The sequence below is a fragment of the Chaetodon auriga genome, chromosome 1, assembly GCF_051107435.1.
Source record: "Chaetodon auriga isolate fChaAug3 chromosome 1, fChaAug3.hap1, whole genome shotgun sequence".
Classification (NCBI taxonomy): Eukaryota; Metazoa; Chordata; class Actinopteri; order Chaetodontiformes; family Chaetodontidae; genus Chaetodon; species Chaetodon auriga.
The window spans coordinates 4,463,046-4,483,842 of record NC_135074.1 but is presented as its reverse complement, the minus strand read 5'-3'; the positions used below and the strand labels follow the sequence as shown (position 1 = coordinate 4,483,842).

General features: G+C 40.4%; 1 protein-coding gene across 1 annotated transcript in view; it reads left to right on the top strand.

Annotated features, from left to right (window-relative positions):
* Positions 1 to 18,696, top strand: part of LOC143321965 (plakophilin-3-like) — a 29,692-nt gene extending 10,996 nt beyond the window's left edge. Inside the window, exons 7-13 of the mRNA XM_076732807.1 lie at positions 335 to 443; positions 3,989 to 4,153; positions 9,650 to 9,829; positions 9,933 to 10,086; positions 10,585 to 10,780; positions 12,402 to 12,489; positions 17,604 to 18,696. Coding sequence (XP_076588922.1) covers positions 335 to 443; positions 3,989 to 4,153; positions 9,650 to 9,829; positions 9,933 to 10,086; positions 10,585 to 10,780; positions 12,402 to 12,489; positions 17,604 to 17,645 — 934 coding nt within the window. The 3' untranslated portion in view covers positions 17,646 to 18,696. The remainder of the gene's footprint in view (positions 1 to 334; positions 444 to 3,988; positions 4,154 to 9,649; positions 9,830 to 9,932; positions 10,087 to 10,584; positions 10,781 to 12,401; positions 12,490 to 17,603) is intronic.
* The last annotated feature ends 2,101 nt before the right edge of the window (positions 18,697 to 20,797 follow it).

The window sequence follows — 20,797 nt, the reverse complement described above, 5'->3', positions numbered from 1 at the left end:
TTTTTCATTTTCATCACACGAAACAAGCTGCATTCAGGTTCCACCTTGTAAAACATGTTTGAGCCTCAGCAGAGTTTTGTTAACAGAGATAGAATTACATGTAAGTGCAGTAAGCTCCAAAAAATACAGTATTTTTTCAAAGTGGAGGGGCTGTTACTGAAGAGAGCTTCATTTAGTTTGTGCTTAAGTCACTCAAAGATCAAAGATTCAGTTTAGTGAGACAGCTTTACTCATTATGTTCTGACAGCTTAACCTGACTATAATTGTCTGTGTGTGTGTGTGTGTGTGTGTGTGTGTGTGTGTGTGTGTGTGTGTGTGTGTAATGTGTGCATAGGAACTTGAGCTCAGTGAATGAGAGGACGAGACAGAAGATGAGAGATATGCGAGGCCTGGTGGACTCTCTGGTGTCCTACATTGAACAGGAGGAGAGAGCAGATGACAAGGTGACTCTCCCTGTAATAGCCTGTGACATTTTTCTGCACTGAAAATAACAATGATTTGAAAATCACGATGGTCATTATGGCTACGACACACCACACTGGCAGGCCCTTTCAAACATCTGTAGCAATGAGCACTAACCACCAAAGCTGGAGATGAAAAGCCAAAAAAGTCAAGGTTACACAAAATGAAAGACTCAGCAGCATCTAATGACATTTAACAACGTATTTAAGTTAAAAGAGAGGGCTTGTGTGTTTCTATATTTTTCTTATTGTCAGCAAATGACCCAGTGACCAACACTAACAATGCATTGTTATTCCTGCTTTCAGTACTTTGTGACTTTCATAAACTGTCCATGGGACTGCTAGGGATTGGTTTGGTCCAGATCCTGATCTGAGTCCATCAATACTGTCAATTCAGATACTTGTATATACCTAAATGTTAATTAATTATGTATCTGACACACTGAAATAATAGCTGTGAACCTACGTAATCTGATACCCTGTATTTTTCACAAAGTACTTCATCCAAACACTAAAGTTTCTGTTTCATAACTATGAAGTGAATTATCTTAAAATTATTTCAATGATGTGAATAAAAGTCTAAGTGGAGAATGTGATTCATGAAACTGACGTGAGCTGCAGAGACCATGTATCACTGTTGGAGTTGGAACTACTGAAACATTCAGCCCCTTGCGATTGTACAGCAGTGTTACAGAGTCGAGCTTCTTCCTTCACAAACAGTCTTCGGCCTGTTCCAAACGCCGGCCGCGGAGAGCACGCAAACCTGAAGCAGTCGAGTTATCTTTTGGCCTGTTATCAAGTTACTCACAGGATTAATATTCATTAGCATCACCTGATATGACATGCTGCCGTGGTCTTTGTGAAATGGTGAAATCAAGAAGCTGTTAGCAGAATATTTTAGACACTTCTCTGTAATAAGAACGAGATAGGAGAGATAAAAGACTTGTTAGCGTCTGAGCTCAGTGAATCAGTGTATTTTGCCAGCCTCTGTCTGAACTTTTATCAGATACAAACTATTAAATGTCAGGATCACCCCAGAACCACTCTATAGGATCAGCTAGTTCTCTACTGAAGATGTGAATCCGTAAAACTCACAAATACACAGCTTTAATGATACTTTACAAAGGCTCACTAATTTCCTAAAACAGCTGGTTGTTGTAGGTTTTATGAAATGTTACTCAAACAGGACGTAGTGTCTTTGTTGGGGACTATATTCAGTAGCGGATTATTACACATTTAGTGCTCTAGTGAGTATCTAATGTGACATTGTGGGACTGAGGCAGAATAAACTGTTCATGGTAATGAAGGAACATGACACCCAGTGCAACAGTGTGCCTCACTCGTGTGTTTGTAGCTGTTTTTGGAGAACAATAGAGCTCTTTGGCACAGACGAATAACATATATCAGACTTTGACCACTTAGTAGAATAAATTTTTTGTTGGTTTAGGTAATTTCATGAGATTTATTATAAATAATAAGTAATTTTTCAGTAGTGTTACTTCAGCTGGCAGCTACACTGGAATAGCACATGTGGATTAATCACTAAGGAATGTCAGCTTGTTACCCAATTCAATACTCTCTCTCTCTCAGTGCACCATGCTTTCACTGGCTCATTATGAGGCACAGGGTCCTGCATGACTTGTCACGTAAGGGAATACTCTTCTGTGTTTGATATGTGAGGAAACCGTTCCCCTTACATTCTTCTTCGCTCACTGTGGTTTGGCACTCTTCAGCAGTTGACTTGGGTTTGAAACACAAGCACCAGACCAAAATTGCTTTGCAGACACTTGGATAAACCTTTAACCAAGATGATTGATTCATGCGCTGCTTTTGTTAAACATCCACATGACCCCTTCCTGCACCTGACTGGATGAGCATGACATGGGGGATGTCCTCAGTTTCAAAGGTACAATGTGTGAGATATGGCCATAGTTTTAGTTGAAAACATTCGATATCTGACCTAACATTATCAAAAGAATGTGAAGAAGTAACAGTTCTGACAGTACGTCAAAGACGTCTACGTATTGTGTTGTAGAGATACCTTACTGGAGCTAGCATGCTAAACTGCTAGCTTTGGCCTGTCCAGTCTCGAAATACTATTTTGACCCTCAAGAGATGATGGTCCAGTAGCACAGCCCCCTGTAGTTTCAGCTGGGAGATGTATGTGAGCCTTGAGTTTTCTGCCTTTTACAAGCGCTCTTCGCTTTCTTTTAGTCCAACAGATAAACAGAATAAACTCACAAAATGTCATGAAAGGAAATATTCTTACACCTGTTTAGCAGAGGGACAAGGTCAGGCTGAACTGTGTTTTATTTAAGGTTTAGGAGTTGAGTGAGGGGAATCTGTGCTTCACTTTCAAACAGGATTGCTGCTTATTGTTGTCAGCATTAAGACCATTCCCTGTAGTTTGCTGGCAGGACCACCTTCAATTCCCTGTCCTTCAATTCTCAGCACATGTACTAAACTGGACAAAGTCTACAATCACCATTGTGTGACAACCGTAAAGTAGCTGAGGGATCGCTCACTCATTTTGTGTTCTTCTACATGATAATTCACTTAAAATATATGGATGATTTCCTCAAGTTATCGATAAATGGATCCAACCCGATCCACTTTTGTATAGATACCAACAAACATTAACTTTGGACATGGTCAGTGTCAAAGGTGTTATACTCTAAGACTGGACGTCTTCAGACTCTTCATGGTTTTGAAAAATGGGATGCTTTTTAGCCATGCTAGCTGCAGAGCTGTATGGATGAATGACAGTATCAGTCAGTTCTCTACTTGGTCCACGCTGAAATATCTCAACAGCTATTGGATTAATTGCCATGACATTTTGATCAGACCTTCATGGCACCCTGGCAATGATTGCTAATCCTCTGACTTTTCATCTAGTGCCAGAATCAGGTTTTCATGTAACCATGGATTGGTCCAAAATTTTCAACAAACATTCATTGTTCTCAGACCGCTTTTGCTTGACTACTTAGTGGAAATTTAACCATTTAGAAATATCTGTGCTTAGTTCCCTTCATTTTCCATTCATGAATCTGGAAGATTTTCAGTTGCTCAGTTTTAGATCAGGGCTTTCAGATAATTTGTGCAGTGGTGTTTCAGCTGAATGCTCATGATTAATCTTCATCAGCTATGTTTCTATGATAAAGTAACCTGATTACTTCAGGTGTTGTTTTCAGGGGTTATTTTATCAAGCTGTTTACATGAGCTGTTTCCTGTGATCAAATCCCTGTATTGCCATTGATCAAACAGTTAATATCCCTCCCCTCCGATGACTCATTACACATTACAAGGAGATTAAATCCCAGTGTGTCAGTGTGTTGCTTACTGCCATATTTTTTGTCAATATTAAAATGCACTCACAATGTTGTGTTGGTTTGAGTTTGAGTGGAGAAAGAAGTTTCCTCAGTAACCCGTTAAACATTAAAGTGTCCACTCTGGTCAGGTAGTTATTTATTACTGTCCACTTTCTCCCTCCTCTTATCACTCCTCTCTCTGTCTTTCTTTATATTTAGGGTTTGGAGAATTCATTGTGTGTGATGAGGAATCTCTCCTACCAGCTGTACACTGAGCTTCCTCCCTCAGTCCGTCTCCGTCTGGAGGGCCCAAAGAGGGCCTCTGCCCTCAGGGACAGTGAGGCCATCGGCTGCTTTACGCTGTATAACAAAAAGGACACTGAGGTAAGGTTCATCACACTCATAAAATTACAAACCCATCACTGATTATTTAATCATCTGCCCCAATACTGTACACCAAGCAACTGCTGAATTATATATTGGATATACTGGATATTCACACATCCTTAAAAGCTGCACTTTAAAAGCATTTTTTTTTATGTGAAAAGCCTCTAAGAACCCACTGTACACTACCTGCCCAGCACCAAAGAGCACACAGACAAAGTTAGAGACCAGTTGGTGGACATTGTGGACCCTAAAGACCCAGGTATTTATCTCAGGAGGTGGAGACCAAAACAGAGCTAAAAGGAGATTGAACGTTAGACTCATATTTGACAGCTGGCCAGAACCACAACTCCAACATGCTACTTAAAATTTCATTTGTATTCTCATTACTCTTCAATGTGAATGGAAGTTTGTCCCAAATGCTTGTGTACTTGTTGGATATTATGTCAGCCTTCTAGCTCGCGTGCTACAGCCACACCCATCACATCCCTCTAAGAGACGTACAAAGCTGCCCTGCCCTCATTCACTCTGTGCACTGACGTGTGCTTGATGCTATTTCTGCTGCTGAGCAAAGGGCTGTATGCTGGTGTCTGCTTGTGATTATCTTTGCAGTACGTCAGTGTCACTGCTCTTTGTGCTCGTGTCTGTTTTTAGACAGATGACCAATGCCCCGTCATTGTCCAATGCCTTTCATCTGAATGCTTCTTGGGCACCAAAATCCACTTAAACATCTCACTGCAGACTTGAAATGTGGATATATTTCAACAGATTTAACAACAATAAGAGAAAATGAAGCTACTTTTGCTTTACTATTCTGTTTTGGAGTCCTACAGACAACATCAATGCAATCCATTTATTGCCCTGTGATGAGTCGCAGGCTCAATAACATACTCATTGTTTACATGTCAGGGGAGGTATTGTATACAGACTTCCTGTATCCAGGTCATATAACTGCCTGTCATGTATAAATGATATAGATCAATGATCAACTTTGAACCACAGTATTCCTGCACATACATCTTACCTCACTTTAGTGCTGTTTGTTAAGAAGCACCACGATGATCAGATATGTAGAATTTTTCAATATTGCACTGTAGTGTGCTTTATAAGAGTGATTCTAAACACATTTCACTTATAAAGGCTTTAGGTCAAGCCCTTGGCATTGAACAGGTCAGGATTCTTTCAGGTATATCAGTAATAGCCTCATAATAAGTGGCCTAGCAGGCAGAAACCTTAGAAGTGGCCACAGGTCCACAGGGAGGCTCAGTTTCCAGTACAACACACACAACCAGCAGATCACATTACTCATTTCAATAGCATGGAGGCTAATGGAGAGTCAACATCAGGCCCACTGTTACATGTATGTCACCCTTAGAGTGTGGAGAAAGGGACCTGTTTAACTATATGCTGTTTGACCCGTTTTTGCATGTGATATACCCTTACCTGGAGCAGATCATCCATCAGGCTACATGGAGAGTGAACAGGGAGGACTTTTATTCTGCTTTAGTGGGGCTTTAGGGTAGCGATCTGTCCCTCTGTCTGTTCATACACCTAACACTTTAATCTAAAGAAAGAAATCTTGACATCTCCTGGCTAGACCACTGTGAAAGCTGGTATGGGAATTCAGGATCTACAAAGGATGATAATGGTTCTGGATGGAGTTTTTCCCTTGACCTACCTTTGGTCCATGATAAAATTTCTTGAACCCAATGGCCAGATTGGCTGTATGATAAATCCCTCCCCCAAACAGTGATTGTCCAATCATAGCTGAACAATGGTAACTAGGTACTGCACACCTGACAAGCTTTGTGTATCTGCTCATACTGAAGCAATGTGCATGGCAATGTGCTAAGAGTGATCCAAACTGTGATCTAAGAGTGATCATCCGTTCTGGGTGAAAAGGACCCCCCCCCCCCATCATTACTGGAATCTCCTGCTGACTGCCACTCTTGACAACACGCCCCCTCCTCATGCCCCAGCTACATACAGTTCGCCCCTCATTTTGCAACTAGCTCTCTGGTTCAGGGCTCCATGCCAGAAAGGGCACGCACCCAAGGACATGTCCAGTCTTCACAATCCAGCTGCAAGTAGTCCACCATTCATCCTGCAGTCCACTCTGGTTCAGACCTCAAATCAGCAGATCCCATCTCTTCTAAGTAAACATCCTCTTGCCAGAGATGTTGTAATCCACGTTGGAACCAATGATGACATGGTGTTGATGTCTATCGACTGTCCGAAGTACTAAAGCGCAATTCTTTTTCGTTTGTCTTCTTTTTAAACTACTCAAGGATGGCAAAAAAAAAAAAAAAAAAAAAACCTGCCTTTATCTCTGGTCTGATCCCGTCTTTCTGCCAAGGTGTCACATGTTGTAGCAGGCTGCTCAGTCTCCACACATGGTCAGTCAGTACGCTCCTCATGCAGCGTAGTCTTAATCTTTTCTGGGAGACTGAATCATTTTTAACAAAGGTGGTATTCATCCCGGTGTACAGGCCACCCTTCCTGATGCTGCAAACATTCTCCATGCCGTCCGCTCTGTCAAAAACATGTGACAGTCATTCCTGCAGCACACCTGGACACAGTACCAATCACTGAACTCTTCCTCACTGTCAATGACATTCTCATTTACTCATTAGTGCCTGTAATTTTTACATTTCTGTTACCATCAGGTCAGCCATAGCAAGCTTAACTCTCTTTTCTAGGTTTTTACATCTGTACATCTAAACCTTCCTCAGACTCACTGCTTCTTTACAATCTACTCTACACCCCATCCTTAATCTTTAGATAAGATTAAGAATAGAAAAGGGTTAGGTTTTATGTACCTAAATATTAGGAACATTATTCATAATGGAAATTTGGATCAGCTGAAAATCTTGATGACCTTACTGGATCCTGACATTGTGCTGAGTTGAGATGCACTGTGAGTGCTTCTGATGTGCCCTTGGATGATAACAACCTTTTCAGAATGCACAGATATTCAAGATGAGGAGATGCAAGAGCTTGTTTTTCTTGTATTCTAGCAGAGTAGAAAACTGTTTTGAGTATTTGGCTCTGAAATTGTGTATTGCACACAACAGTTCTGTGTTTGAGGTTGGAGTGTACGGACCTCCCACTGCTTCCTGCTCAGCTGTTGATGAGACAGCTGATCCATTAGCTCAAATATGAAGAGTCAGAGACTGTTATACAAGATGATTTTAACTTAAGCTGCCTGAGTTCTGCCTGATTAAAGGGAGTCTGTAGCAATATCAATCTTTCACAGATAATTACTGACCCCCAAGCTAAACTTAAAGACCCCTCTGAGTCATCTATGATTAACTTAATTTCAACAGATAAAAGAAGAAAAATAACTGACTGTAGTGAAAAACTGACTGAAGAAATATCTCTCCAGTTTTCTCTTAGCATATTCTAAGCACACACCGGTCAGGTTTTAGAGAAAAGCACAGCACTGTCACTGCCGCCACTCTTCTTTTAAATGACACTATTTCAGCTTCAGATAGAAGCAAACAGTGCAGCTCTTTTTATTGACCTTTGATACTTTGCTTTTAAAAAGGCCTGAAATCAGTGTGTCACTGTTTGAGATGTTAAATCTGAGTTTGAATTAGAATTTTGCAAAAGGTGTCTCATAGGGCCTGTTCTGCTTACTTTTATAGAGACGATATTGCTTCTTCTGTGACTGGGTGTAATATACAACTTTATGTTGACGACACTATATTGTACTGTACTGTGCTGTATATTCCGCTGTTAAATCCCTGCAGTGTTTCTTTGCTGATTTACAATTTGCACGCAATAACCAAAGATAAGTTCTTAATGCAGATTAAACTAAATGAATGTTTTTCACCAAAGCTAAAAGTATTGATCATAATTATCCCATGTCTACTAAGAATGGTACAAACATTGAGTCACAGAATATACATATCTTGGAATTTGGATTGATGAGAGGGTAACTTTTGAAAATCATGTTGCTAAACTGCTGAGCCTATGAAGGGAAAAATTTGCTTCTTCTATAGTAATAAATCATGTTTTCCTCATTGTAGAAAGATGCTTATTGAGGCAATTTTCCTCTTAGTATTGGATCATGATGGCATTTTATACATGCATGCTTCAACTGCAAATCTGAAACTCTTGGATGCTTTTTTGTCACTGCATTAGATTTATTGCTGGTGATAATTACATTGCTCATCATTGTGAGTTGTCTTGCTAGGCTTGGGCGGCTCTCTCTCTCTGGAAGGCATGATCGACACTGGCTTTAATTTATTTATAATGCAATGACTGTGTTTTTAACCTGTTACATTACTTCTTTGCTGTCTTTTCATGTGGAGCCTTATTGAATGTACTCAAATGATTGTACTACATTGCAGTTACACCTGGAATAGCAGAGAAATCTAAAGCTTACCTCATTTTCATTCTTTTACTTCCAGCTGTTCTTGTTTTAGTTGATTCATCTGCTTTGATTTTAATTGCTTTATTTATTCTCAAGGTTTTATTATTTTACTGATTTGGCTTTTTATTATTTTTACTTTTCATTGGCTTTATTAGCTGAACTTCCCATTTGTGTTTCTTGGTGTCTAGGATCTTTTTTTGTTATATAAAGGTTGAATGAATGAAAAGAGTTTGGATAGTTGTCTTTTGAAGGCTTTCTATAAGCAAACACAGGGTTATGTTACGATGTCAGGGTTATGTCATGTTTGTCTTGTGCTTTCTAGGATGAACTAGCTGTGCACTGTGATAACAGGACAATGCTGTTTCTTTATTTACATGTCTCCTATTGGAATCTTGAACTGGTGAGGGTGCTGACTTTTTGGCTGGAACATGTAGCTTTGGCATCCGTCCTTTAGCTGTCATAGTTTTACCAAGTGTTCCTGAGTCCATACAATAACATCGTTTCTACAATCATGTGTTCACGTGGTAAATCTCGCTCCATCCTCGCTTGTGAATGACTCAGCCTTTCCAGGATGCCCCTTACATACCCAATCATGATACAATCACCTGTTATCAATGAACCTGTTTACCTGTTGAATGATCCAAACAATTTTCCTAGTGTGAAAGAAGAAAGAATGAAGTTGATGAGGTCAAACATTAAATATATTGTATTTGCACTGTTTTCAATTGAGTGCATGTCAGAAAGGTTTAACAATGAGTCACATTCTGCTTTATTTATGTTTTACACAGCATCACAGCTCTATTTGGAATCAGGGTTTTATTTCCTAGCTGTTTGTACTTGTCCATACCTCTAAACTAGGTGTGTCCATCCTGTTCCTGGGTGACATCGATATTTTGTCTATTCTCCCCATTACCTGAAAGCCTCTGTATAGGACACACTGACGCACAGTCTCTAAAACATTATACTGATACAAGAGAAAACCTTGTGTCAGAAATGTGATATAAAACTGATAATAGAAAGATATATTTAACTCATTGTTGTGTTGCCACAACAGAATATACTATTCTATATGTTTCTGTACAATAAATGAAAATGCTCTCTCTCTTTCACCTCGGCAGCGTAACCAGAATCTGTCCATATTGTCTGAGGTGTCCCGACAGCCTAAAGGGGCTGAGTGGCTGTGGCACCCTAAGGTGGTGGCACTATACAAGCATGTTCTGCAGAACAGTGACAGCAACTCCACCAGTCGTGAGGCTGCCATAGGAGCCCTGCAAAATATCACTGCAGGAGAGACCAGGGTAAGATCTCACACACCATAGAAATATGAACTATGCATGTATATGCATAATCTATAATGAACTGTCTGATTTATTTTTTGTGATCTCTGCCCCTCTCTGCCAGTGGTCATCAGTGCTCAGTGGTGTAGTAATGGAGCATGAGAGGATGCTACCCATCCTGATGGATCTGTTAGATACCAACAATGAGATGGAGCTGAGGCCTTTGACCGGTCTGCTGAGAAATCTGGCCAGACACTCCTCCAACAAAGACCACACGGGTAAGATACAAATTAGTGTTGCTGTTGTTCCAGTCTGGAAACTCTGTCTGTGTCTAATAAAGTCACACTGACGTCAAACACTTTTGACCCATGTCTGAGTTTGTTTAATTTTTGTGCATTGATGGAATGCCCTACATTAGTGTTCTCCAAGGGGGGTCAATTTTTGGTTCTGAATTCTGGTTGGTAGTATGATTTTATGAGCAGCCACTGACAATAGAGGTCCTACTTGCACTATGATTTGAGCACTCTGTGTGTTCTTCTGTGACTCTTTACATTACTCAGTGTTATCATTGAAAAAAATATGAAGTACGGCACAGAGCCATCCAGTTACAGAGTTTCTGTGAGATTTCACAACTGGACCCTGGGAAAAGGGACAGCCAATGCTCCTTTGTATAATGTGGGAGCTGGACCTTTCAAAGGCTGAAATGACTGAAAGCTTAGGGCATTTATCTAAAACCAGTCTTGTCAGACAACCACCTTTGCTCTTTGTCCTTGCAGCTATGAACATGGTGAAAGTTCTGGTGTCAAAGCTGCCCAGTGATGGCCTTCAGAAAACACCATCCAGTGAGGTGGTGGTCAACATCTGTGGTGCCCTCAATCACCTGGTCACCTGCAGTTCCTTGGCAGCCCGTGACATCTCTTACTTCAATGGCCTGCCAAAACTGGTGGCCATCAAAACATCCCATGATAACAGGTAAAGTTGACATCTACTGTAATCTTCAAATATCAGTGCACACTGAGAAAACAGAGCTGCTGACCAGTAATGTTAAATTAAGGTATCAAGGTTCATCTATTGTCATTTCACAACACACGGTTATACAATGAAATTCAAGTTGTAGCCCCTTCATGCTGCACATACATAGAACATAAGCAGATATTTGAATAAGAATAGAAAAAAATAAACTAAAAATGAAATCCATATATACAATTTCTTATATAAATATATACCTGTAAAGTATACACCCAGACAGTATACTATGTGCAGTCCAGTGTAAAGTTCCATATCATTTATTGATGGCGGAGTGTGCAGGATGAATTGAGAAGTCTCACTGCCTGAGGAAAGAAGCTGCTCTGTAGTCTGGAGTTATGGCAGCGGATACGTCTGTACCACTTGCCAGTCGGCAGCAGGTTGAACAGGCTGTTGCTGGTGTTGTCTGTCAGTATCATCCTTCCACTTCAGCGCAACTGATGCAGACAGAGGTGTGTCTCTACCTCCTGTTTTTCTAAAATCATTGATCAGTTCCTTTATAAAAAAATAAAAAAAATCTCTGTGCACCCCCTGCAAGATTGCTGATTTGATATGAATTTTCATCATTGTTTGAAATTTGGCTGATGATGGTGGTGTCATCCAAAAACTCCATGGAGGAGACTGCGTTGAATGCTGAGCTGAAATCAACAAATGCCATTCTGATGTAGCTCTTGTTGTTTTCAAGGTGTGTGAAGACTGAGTGGAGGGCAGTGGAGATGGCATCCTCTATAGATCTGTTGGTTCTGGTCCAGGGTATTGCTTCCCCTGGTGAGGGTGTGAACATGGTGGTGAAATTTAGATAAAACTTTTCTAATTAAATCGCCAGCTCATTAAAAACACTGTCCCATAATAACGTTTTTTGAAATCAGGGAAACATTGTCCATCCACTTTGACTGAGTTAAAGCAGCAAGCATGATTGATATAAATGCAGAATCCACCTCCATTCGTCTCACTGAAGTCTTGTGCATCCTGTCTGTATGCGACACGGTCCGCCTGTCAAGTGCAATAGCTTGATCTGGAATGTTGTGGTGGAGCCAGGTCTCTGTAAAGATGTGGACAGTGAAGGTGCCCTGCACTTAATCTGTTCCCTGCGCTTCCTTTTTTGATGTCGTTAAGTGTTTTTCTGTCACAGATAAAATGTGCTTCAGTAATAAAGGCAAAAACATGACAAATAGAAAAACATGTAGTTAAGTTTGAGGGAGTTACTGGCCGCTGTATCCACACACGTTGTCCTCACCATGGTAAATCTATGAAAACTGTTTAATCGCAACGATAACCTTTTCTTCATGCTCCTTAAAATTGGCTAATATTTTCAGATCTTATAATCTTTCAGTAATGCCAGAGCTGTGATCTCTCTGTGACCTCTGTTTCCTGTTTATGACTGCATATTTTGGGGCTGTCTCTGCTTGCCCTTTGACCACACAAAAATAAACATTAACATTTTGCTTAATTTGCAGGTCTTTACGGAGTGTTTATCATTGGGTTTCTTTCCTCTGTTTATGCTGTGGTATTTCCTATTTGTCAATCCTGCTTGTTTCTAACTGTCTCTCGCTGTGTCTTGGTTTAGCTGTGGGAGTTTAAAAGCTGCCAGAGCGGCCTCAACTGTCCTCTGCAACATGTTCCAGTACAACAAACTGCACAAAGACTACAAACTGGTGAGACCCACAGCTGCTGATACCAAGAGACACTATACAAACTCAGTCAAATATTGTAGACAGTACGTAGGAGCAAACGTGTCACCTTTTTTAAGAGAGAGGCACGTGGCTAAGCAGCGATGACAAGCACTTAAAATCTTGGTTCAGGCAGTAGGACAGAGAAAATGCTTAGGGCTGCAGTTATCCTTTATTTTACTGTTGATTCATGAGTTGATTATTAATGTGATCATTATTTTTAATTGGTGACGTGTTTTGTACGTCAGTCCAGAACCTAAAGATACTGATTTTTTTTTTTTTTTATAAAACAGAAAATCAGAAAATTCCATCTGTCTCAACCCTCTTGAGTTTGTAGGCCTCCAGTACAGGACAGCACAGTGCAGAGATATGTATTTCCAGAGACACCTGGCAGGTATAAGCTGTTATGGATTGCATCAATGAAATGTATAAACCAGTCCTATGAAAGTAATTTTGCTTTAAACAAAAAAGTGTTCTTTTTAAATGTTCATCAGTTTTTGGGGGCCATTAGGGGCCATGGGTCAAGCAGCAAAATTACACAGACATACAGTAGTACAGTAGCTTTCATTTGGTAGTGTATTTGTGTCCACCTAACAAATGTAACTCCATTATCAGATAGATACTGTATACCTTAAAGTCCCTTTGGGAAACCTTTCTGGGGTTTAACATCACTGCATCACAGAACATTCATCTCCAGACATAATCAGCACCATCCTTGCAATCATTTCTACCTTAAAATCCATTTTTAAAGGCCAAATATCAATATATTCCACAGTAAAAACCAGTGAAACCGATGAAGCCAATAAAATCAATATGACCGATAAAACCAGCAGAACAGGAATATTGCACTTACAATCACACTCACTCTCCTTTTAGTCTCCACTAACTCCTGAGTGAAATACTCGCTCTTGAACTGCTAAATGCTCCACTAGGTTCACCAGCTAGCCAGTGCCTAACTTCAAAAAACGTCAATTTTTCAGTAATGTGCAGGTAGTGTCAGAGCTTCTTAGCCAAGGGAAACTGCCAGAACATCTGGAAACAAGGGTAACGAGGGCCAGAAAACCAAACCTACAAGCTAATAGATACTAAAAATGCACCTTAGAGATGAGGGGAACTGCAACATTGAGTTCAACGTATTTTTTTTTTTTTTTTTTTTTGGTTGTTGTTTTTTTAATGAACCAACAAACTGGTAATTCAGTGTTGTTCCACATAATGTAGAAAAATGACAAGTATGTAAAGAGGAAAAAACTCCTGGTAACAAGCTAAGCAGCACATTCACAGCATTTGACTCAAGTGGAATTCACAGTTTATATGGTTAATCTTACCTTGTGAGGCAGCTGGATATGTGAAATCACGCGACATGAGAATCTAATTTGCTGGGCTTCAAGTTACATGCGTGCAGCAACAGTCATTCAGACGAATCAGGGTCCTTTGAGGAACTACTGGAAGCTACAGGTGTGGTTTGGGTGTGACAACAATGCAACTGATTGTTCAAAAACAAAATGGCGGCTTCATGTGTTATATCAGAACTGAAGAGTATTTCTTCATTGAAAGTAGAGCAAAGAACGGCACTTAAGGCTTTTCTTGATGGAAAACATGTTTTCGCTCTCCTTCTAAGTCATGTAGGAGAGTCAAGCCCATAATAGACGGTGGGTGGTTCATCCAATCACCTGCAAAGTATTTTTTGAAAGTGCCTGCCCTTTTCCAAATAGTTTCCAAGGACAAATTCCCAGATGGTTCTGTCCAACAAAACATCTGATGCAACTGGTTAAGGTTAATCGAGTCTCATATTTAAGTGAATCTATTATATTGATTTCAGTACAAATATTGTAGAGTATACATAATTGTCTGGGATGATGCTGATTGAAAATGCCAATCAAAGCCCACAGAATGACCATGTTCTCTTTGTGCTGTGGGACAGTAAAACTTGCAGCACTTAATGACCTATTAAAAATGTTTGAAGTGCATTAGAGACACAGAAATCAACACAGTATTGCACTGTTAATGTGGTATTTTTGATAGCTCCATGTGTGAATGAAGACATGAGCCTGAAGTTAAAATGGAGAGCAGAACATGTGGGTGTGGAATGACATTGTGCTTTAAACCTTTGTCTCCACCAGATGGTTTTGCAGTTTACATCTGCACACATCTGTTTTTTGTCCCACTTGACCTCCACTCCTCTCTTCCTATTGGTCCTCTCCCCCCCTCCTTCGCTCTGCTCTTAAAGCCTGTATCTTGTTAGCCTCTGGCCATGCCGTATCTCTGGATACTTGGCTCTGCAAATGCAAATATTTTCTCTGTAGCTGATAGCAGTTAGATTACAGAGTTACTGAAGTTCTTCACTGCGTTGGGGTGGCTCTCAATCCGTTATGTCACACGTTGGGAAATCAGCGGTGATACCACTGACTATCATTTCTGCTAAAAATACACAATAGAAAACTGTCAGCAGGATTCAGAGTCAACAGTAATAACCACACTGGATTAACAGAAGACCTGAAGTATCCAGTCAGATTTGTTTTACGCAACATCGGTTGTTGTAGCTGACATGAATGGCTGGAATAAGATGTCGTCTCATTGGTCAAGTACTTCCCCAACATGAACTACAAATTTGATAGATATGACAAGAATGACAAGACAAGATATAAAACAGTTTTCACTGATTTTTGGCCACTCTGAGGCAGCACAACAAGCTAATAAACACAACACTATCAGGTTAATATGACAAATGTGCTGGCAAACAGTGGCTCATTTACACATCGAGCAGACACAGAATCATCCATTTTTTGTGTCCACCTGATGAATATAAGTATTCATTTATTCTCTTTTTTGTTCTGCTTTGGTCTCCACCAACTCCTGAGAAATATCTGTGTCTTTTGCAGCTTAATGCTCCACAATGTTCACCAACCAGTAGCTTACACTGTCTGTAGGTTGGTGCTGGGTAAGCGTACAGTGGGTTTTTAAAGTCACAGGTGAAGAGCAGTTAGAGCATTTGTAGCTTCTCTAATGTAACGTAGTTTCGAGTGAAATAGATATGTGAGTGGGCTATGATTACAAGAGGGATTTGATCAGAATGTTCAAATTGATCTGTTGGACTTCGGTCAGAGAAAAAAGATCCTTCTTTAACCAATAGTTTTCATACACCAAGAGATAACAGTTAACACAAGTGCAGAGGATTAGAACGGGAGATTTCTTGGCAGATGTGTTTATTTTATTTCAGTGGGTCTTTAAAGGTTTTGCTGAAAGCAGCTGCTCAGTGCTGCTGGAAACAACACGGACAAGAGCTGTGAGAGTGAAATAAAACAGGCTGTTAGACCAAAACAACGCTGTAACACTCCGTACAGCTGAGGAAACTGTGCAGTCAGCTGATAATTCTCTGTGGGTCCAGCACCACCAGCGACCCTTTTTATTTATTCCACTCTTTATATAAAAAGATTTCAAATTGCTACCTGGTTAGAAAATATCTCTTTTCCAATAACTTTGCAGGATAAGGAACAGTTCCGAGTTTATTATATGAGCTGTTAATGAAGAAGTGAAACCCACGGACAGTGCCGAAAGATTTTTTTCCGCAGCACAATGGGAATTATTTAAATTGGATGTGAACTCAAAAACCTGTAAATCTGTTAAAATGCAACTAAGAACAAGTTGGTTTTCCCCAGTTTGTGAAGTTGATAAAGATCTAGAGTGAGGGGCTAACAGGATTACAGCAGCCTTGGCACGAACAAGAGAAGGATCTCCTTTTATAGAAGGATGTTTTACCAATCTCCTGTGGAATGCCACAATGATTATTTTAGCTAACACGTTATACCTCTAAGGCCTGCTGTTAAGGCTTTGTAGTTGTAAGAGGAAATAACAGCATATCAAAACCACAATTGAGTCATTTTTGAGATTCAACAATCCTAAATTCCTTTATTTTTGTCTAACAGAGTGACGACACTCCGTCTCTCTACATTCTTATGAGGATCCCTGCTTTACCTCCTGAATACTCTTCTTGTGTGTGTCCTGGCCGGTGTCTGGCCTGGGTTTTGTTGCATTTAGTTTCTGAGTGACCGCTCTCTGCAGGAATGCTGAGAATCTGGCTGAGACATTTTGGGTTTGTCTCTTTTGTGCCTTCTGGGATGAATAAAAGAAGAGTTTGGTTAGGTGGACTTGGCAGCCCCTGAACACTGTTATGTTCCTCCTGTTTTACCCCCCCCCCCCCCCCCAACACACACACACACACACACACACACACACACACACACACACACACACACACACACACACACACACACACACACACACAAACACACACACACACATACATCAGACCCCAGCTCAAACTGAACCTGACACAGCAAACAAAAGCCATGTGTTTATGTGACTGCTGGGTGGCCATGGTGAAGCTCTAACATTTGATAGACATCCTGTTGTGTATCTGTCCTCAACCCAGTCTCATGCAGTTCACACAAAACTCTGGGCTGTCTTCACTAGTCACAGTACAAACAAACTGGTTGAAAGAAAAATATCTGAAAAACTCTGCACACTTATCAGGCCTGTTTCCAGCAGCAGCAGGCAACTCTTGTCAGTGTACACTACAGCACCAAAGAGCAGACAGACAAAGTTAGCGATAAGCTGGTGGTGTGGTAATGGAGCATTTAGCTGCTAAAGAGCCTGATATTTCCCTCAGGAGCTGCAGGAGATACAAAACAAACAAATAAAATAACCACAGAAAGCAATGCTACAGGAAACAAAAGAGGAAAGTCATTAAACAAGAATCACATATAGTACATGGTACGCTGCTGCATGGAATTCACATTTGAGGTAAATTTAGTTCATGGGAATATTGGAAATTATGGTGTGGTCTTAAAGTTCAGCAGTCTTCCCTCATTGCTGTGTTATTCTTTTTGGCAGTTGGGAAAATTATAAGAATAAAATTATAATAAGGGAAGTTATAAAGGTAACTACTACGTACTGTCTGCATAGAGACAGACAGAACATGCAGCAAATGATTAATGGCAGCACGAGCTGGGTGTAAATGTTTAGCTCAATCTCTACATCATTTTGTTCACTGTTGTTACATTGTTTGTAAGTATTTGTATTATGTCTATATGTTTTTACAGAAAGGATTTACCAGACGAGACTTCACAGATCCCACCATCTAGGCTGGTGTGAGGAAAAGAAGAGGAGCAACAGAAGGAGTTAATGAGCAGATCAGCTAAATGTGATGGACCTACAGGAAGGGAAAAATGAACTGGAACCAATGGAACGATGAACTTAAAGTTTGTCCTCTTTCAATTGGTTGTGTGTTTAACTTGGCTTAGCTTGCAGCAGATAGGCTGTGATGACAGAAACTTAATGGTGTCCACACACGGTGGACTTCACCCTCAAACCGACTCTATGCTCTCTGTGTATATTAGGGTCTAACTGATAGGGTTTTTTTTCCACACTGACATTGATTCCAATTATTTTGGACTGTTGTGGCTGATAGCTGATAAGTGACGTCCACACGAGATAGTTAAGTACGTTGGCCTTGAGTGTCACCGCAGTGACAGAGTATATCAAAGGCAGGGCAGCCACAGTCGCTCAGAGCTGTGGACTGTCAGCCCCTTCCCCTGCTTACTTTTAACTTGATGGTATGATCTCTATCTGTTATCACGTGATTGGTCGCATGCACGTATGCATCACAGCACCCAGTCAGTACCTGTCAGTGCCCAGTGCAAACAGTGCAGCGAAAGCATGGACAGCAAATGTGAAAGAGAAGATGAGGACAATCGGTGGCGCTGAGAGGGAGCGCAGTAAAAAAAAGTCCAATCCAAGTGGTTGGTGTTTAAAAAAAACACCCTCCAGCATGTTATAATATGACAACAACCCTTCCAGAGTAGAGTCTCTTTTAAAAAACTAATAAATTGCATCAACACTTAATCACACTGTGTAGGAAAGCAGCAGATGTGTATGCTTGGAAATAATGTAGAAAGTAAATAGCTGAATACTCTTTTCATGAGAGCTTCCTGATGATTGACACCAGTCCAGTGAGAGCTTTGGAGAAGTGCAGGTGCCGAACACCCCAAAAATTCTATATATGAATACTTCTAAGCCTGTAGCCTTAAAGATGGAAGCACAATTGACTAACTCTTGAAACTGAAGACACTTGTTTTGTTTTTTGAAGCTGTTTCGTGTGTAGTAATAAAACTGAAAGATATGTTAACAGCATTAACAGTTAGTGTGTATGTGGTCTGTTGTGACTGTGTAGAGACCAGCCTGGGCTGACATTGTGATGATCAGATCCAAATTAGAATTTAGCTCAAAGTACCACAATAGCTGTGTACAGCCTCCAGGAGTAGCTTGTGAGGCTCTTAATAGAGCTGATATCATACCAATTCAGTGTTTTTCTTTCAGGTGTTAACCATCAGGGAAAGGAAATGTGTCAGAAATAGGAAGCAGTTAGTAGATTTCATTTAAGTTTAGATACAAGCAATTTATACATAGTTCATTTGAAATACTGTATTTGTTTATATGCCTATTTTCACTTGTTCTGTGAAGGGAAATCGAGTCATGAACAGGAATTAAAACATTTCTCTTTCAGTTTGATAAAAAAAAAAGAAAAACTGAGGAGATGGCATGAGAGGTCACCATGGCAATCAAAGAAAGGAGCATCAAACACAAGAAGAGAGCTCACCAAACAAGGTATTGGCCAAACAACTGTTTAGCATCTGAGCTCAGGGGAGAGCTGTGGTTAACATGGAGTCAAAAATACATTTTTAAAAAGGATCTCTGGTTCATGACCTAATGAAACTGTGCACAGAATCAAATGAACCAAAACATGGCAGTTAGCCTGTCAAAAAAAAGTATCTTGTGCTCACAATTGCAGTAAACCGTGACCTTGAAAAATATTCTGTATGTGCAGCGGAATAAGATCAAAGTTTGGAGAACATAATGTGTTATTTTAGAAAAAACTCAGATATTCCTATTCTGTCCCATATAATCAATTTAGTCAAATTAAATTTGATGAAAAAGCTGAAGCCTTACAATAATGTCTGAAGTGTGGAAGGCCAGTAGGACAGACAGTGATGTGTGAACAGAATTAGAGTTACAGAAGGGCGGATGTGGAGGACTAATGAGGCAAATGAGGGGATTTCTCAGGAAGTACGTGTGGGAGAGAATGCCGTAACCTACAGACCTGGAGTTTATCTGACGGAGGATACCTACTGTATTGGTTTTTAGACATCACATGTTTTCCTTGAAAACCTGATGGTTTTATGACTTGTCTCGTTTATTTTGCTGCCTTTGTGAAGCACTTTGTAGCACAGATTTTGAAAAGTGCTCTATAAATAGAGTTTATTATTATTATTATTACTTAGCAGAGGGAGGAAGGGCGGCGTTCAGCCTGGCTGAGGAATGAAAGGCGTGGATCTACACTGGGAAAAACTGGAGAGGGGGTCTTTGACATAAAGACCACTCACCCCTGAAACAAAATGAGTGAATGTAAGAGTTCTATAAGGCGAAAAGAGCTTGTAAGTTATTGTGATGAACTTTCACATGATTCCTCCTCTCAGATTTCAGATCATCAAGCATGAGGCTGCACAGAGGAGATGTAGATCAGAGAGAATAGCACCATTGTGACTAAACAGTTGTTTTAAATGTGTTTCCCTTTTCTTTTTCTCATGAATTGTGTCTCGTGTCTCCATTTCCGTTCACACATGCCCGCCAGCTTAATGGTCATATGTTGTTGTTACTCTCTACACTCACAAGGCTCTAATCCATCACCACCCACAGAAAGTGTTGTGTTACAGCTTGTTCCACCCCCAACCAAGTGGCCAAAATGTTCAATTAATGCTGCTTTAAACTGAGTGTGCATGGTCCTATAAACATTATAATAGTCATACCAAATATTATCTGAGCTCTCAGAGAAATGTAGAATTTTAGACTAAATTTCAGACCTTTTTATTGGATCATCTGCAGTAAGTGACACATTTATATAAGTGGTAACCTATCAGATGTGATTTATGCACTGTTACCATCAGCAGCAGGCTTGCTGTAATACTATTAAGTTATATGGTGACCAACAGTAAATGTTAGGTACCGCTCCTGGAGGTAAGACGTGGTGGCAACAGCCCAGTGTCCTCTTAGGGAGCCTCAAAATGTCATCCACTTTAATCACAGGGGTTACAGAGCAGCCTGTGGATTTGTCTCTTCCCTCCAACCTCATAAACCTCAGCCTCAGACTGAGCATTCCTGACCTCAGTCACAGTCACAGACTCTTTGAAAGTGGATTTCCATGCAGGGTGGATGCTGCTCAGATGGATCTTCCCTGCCC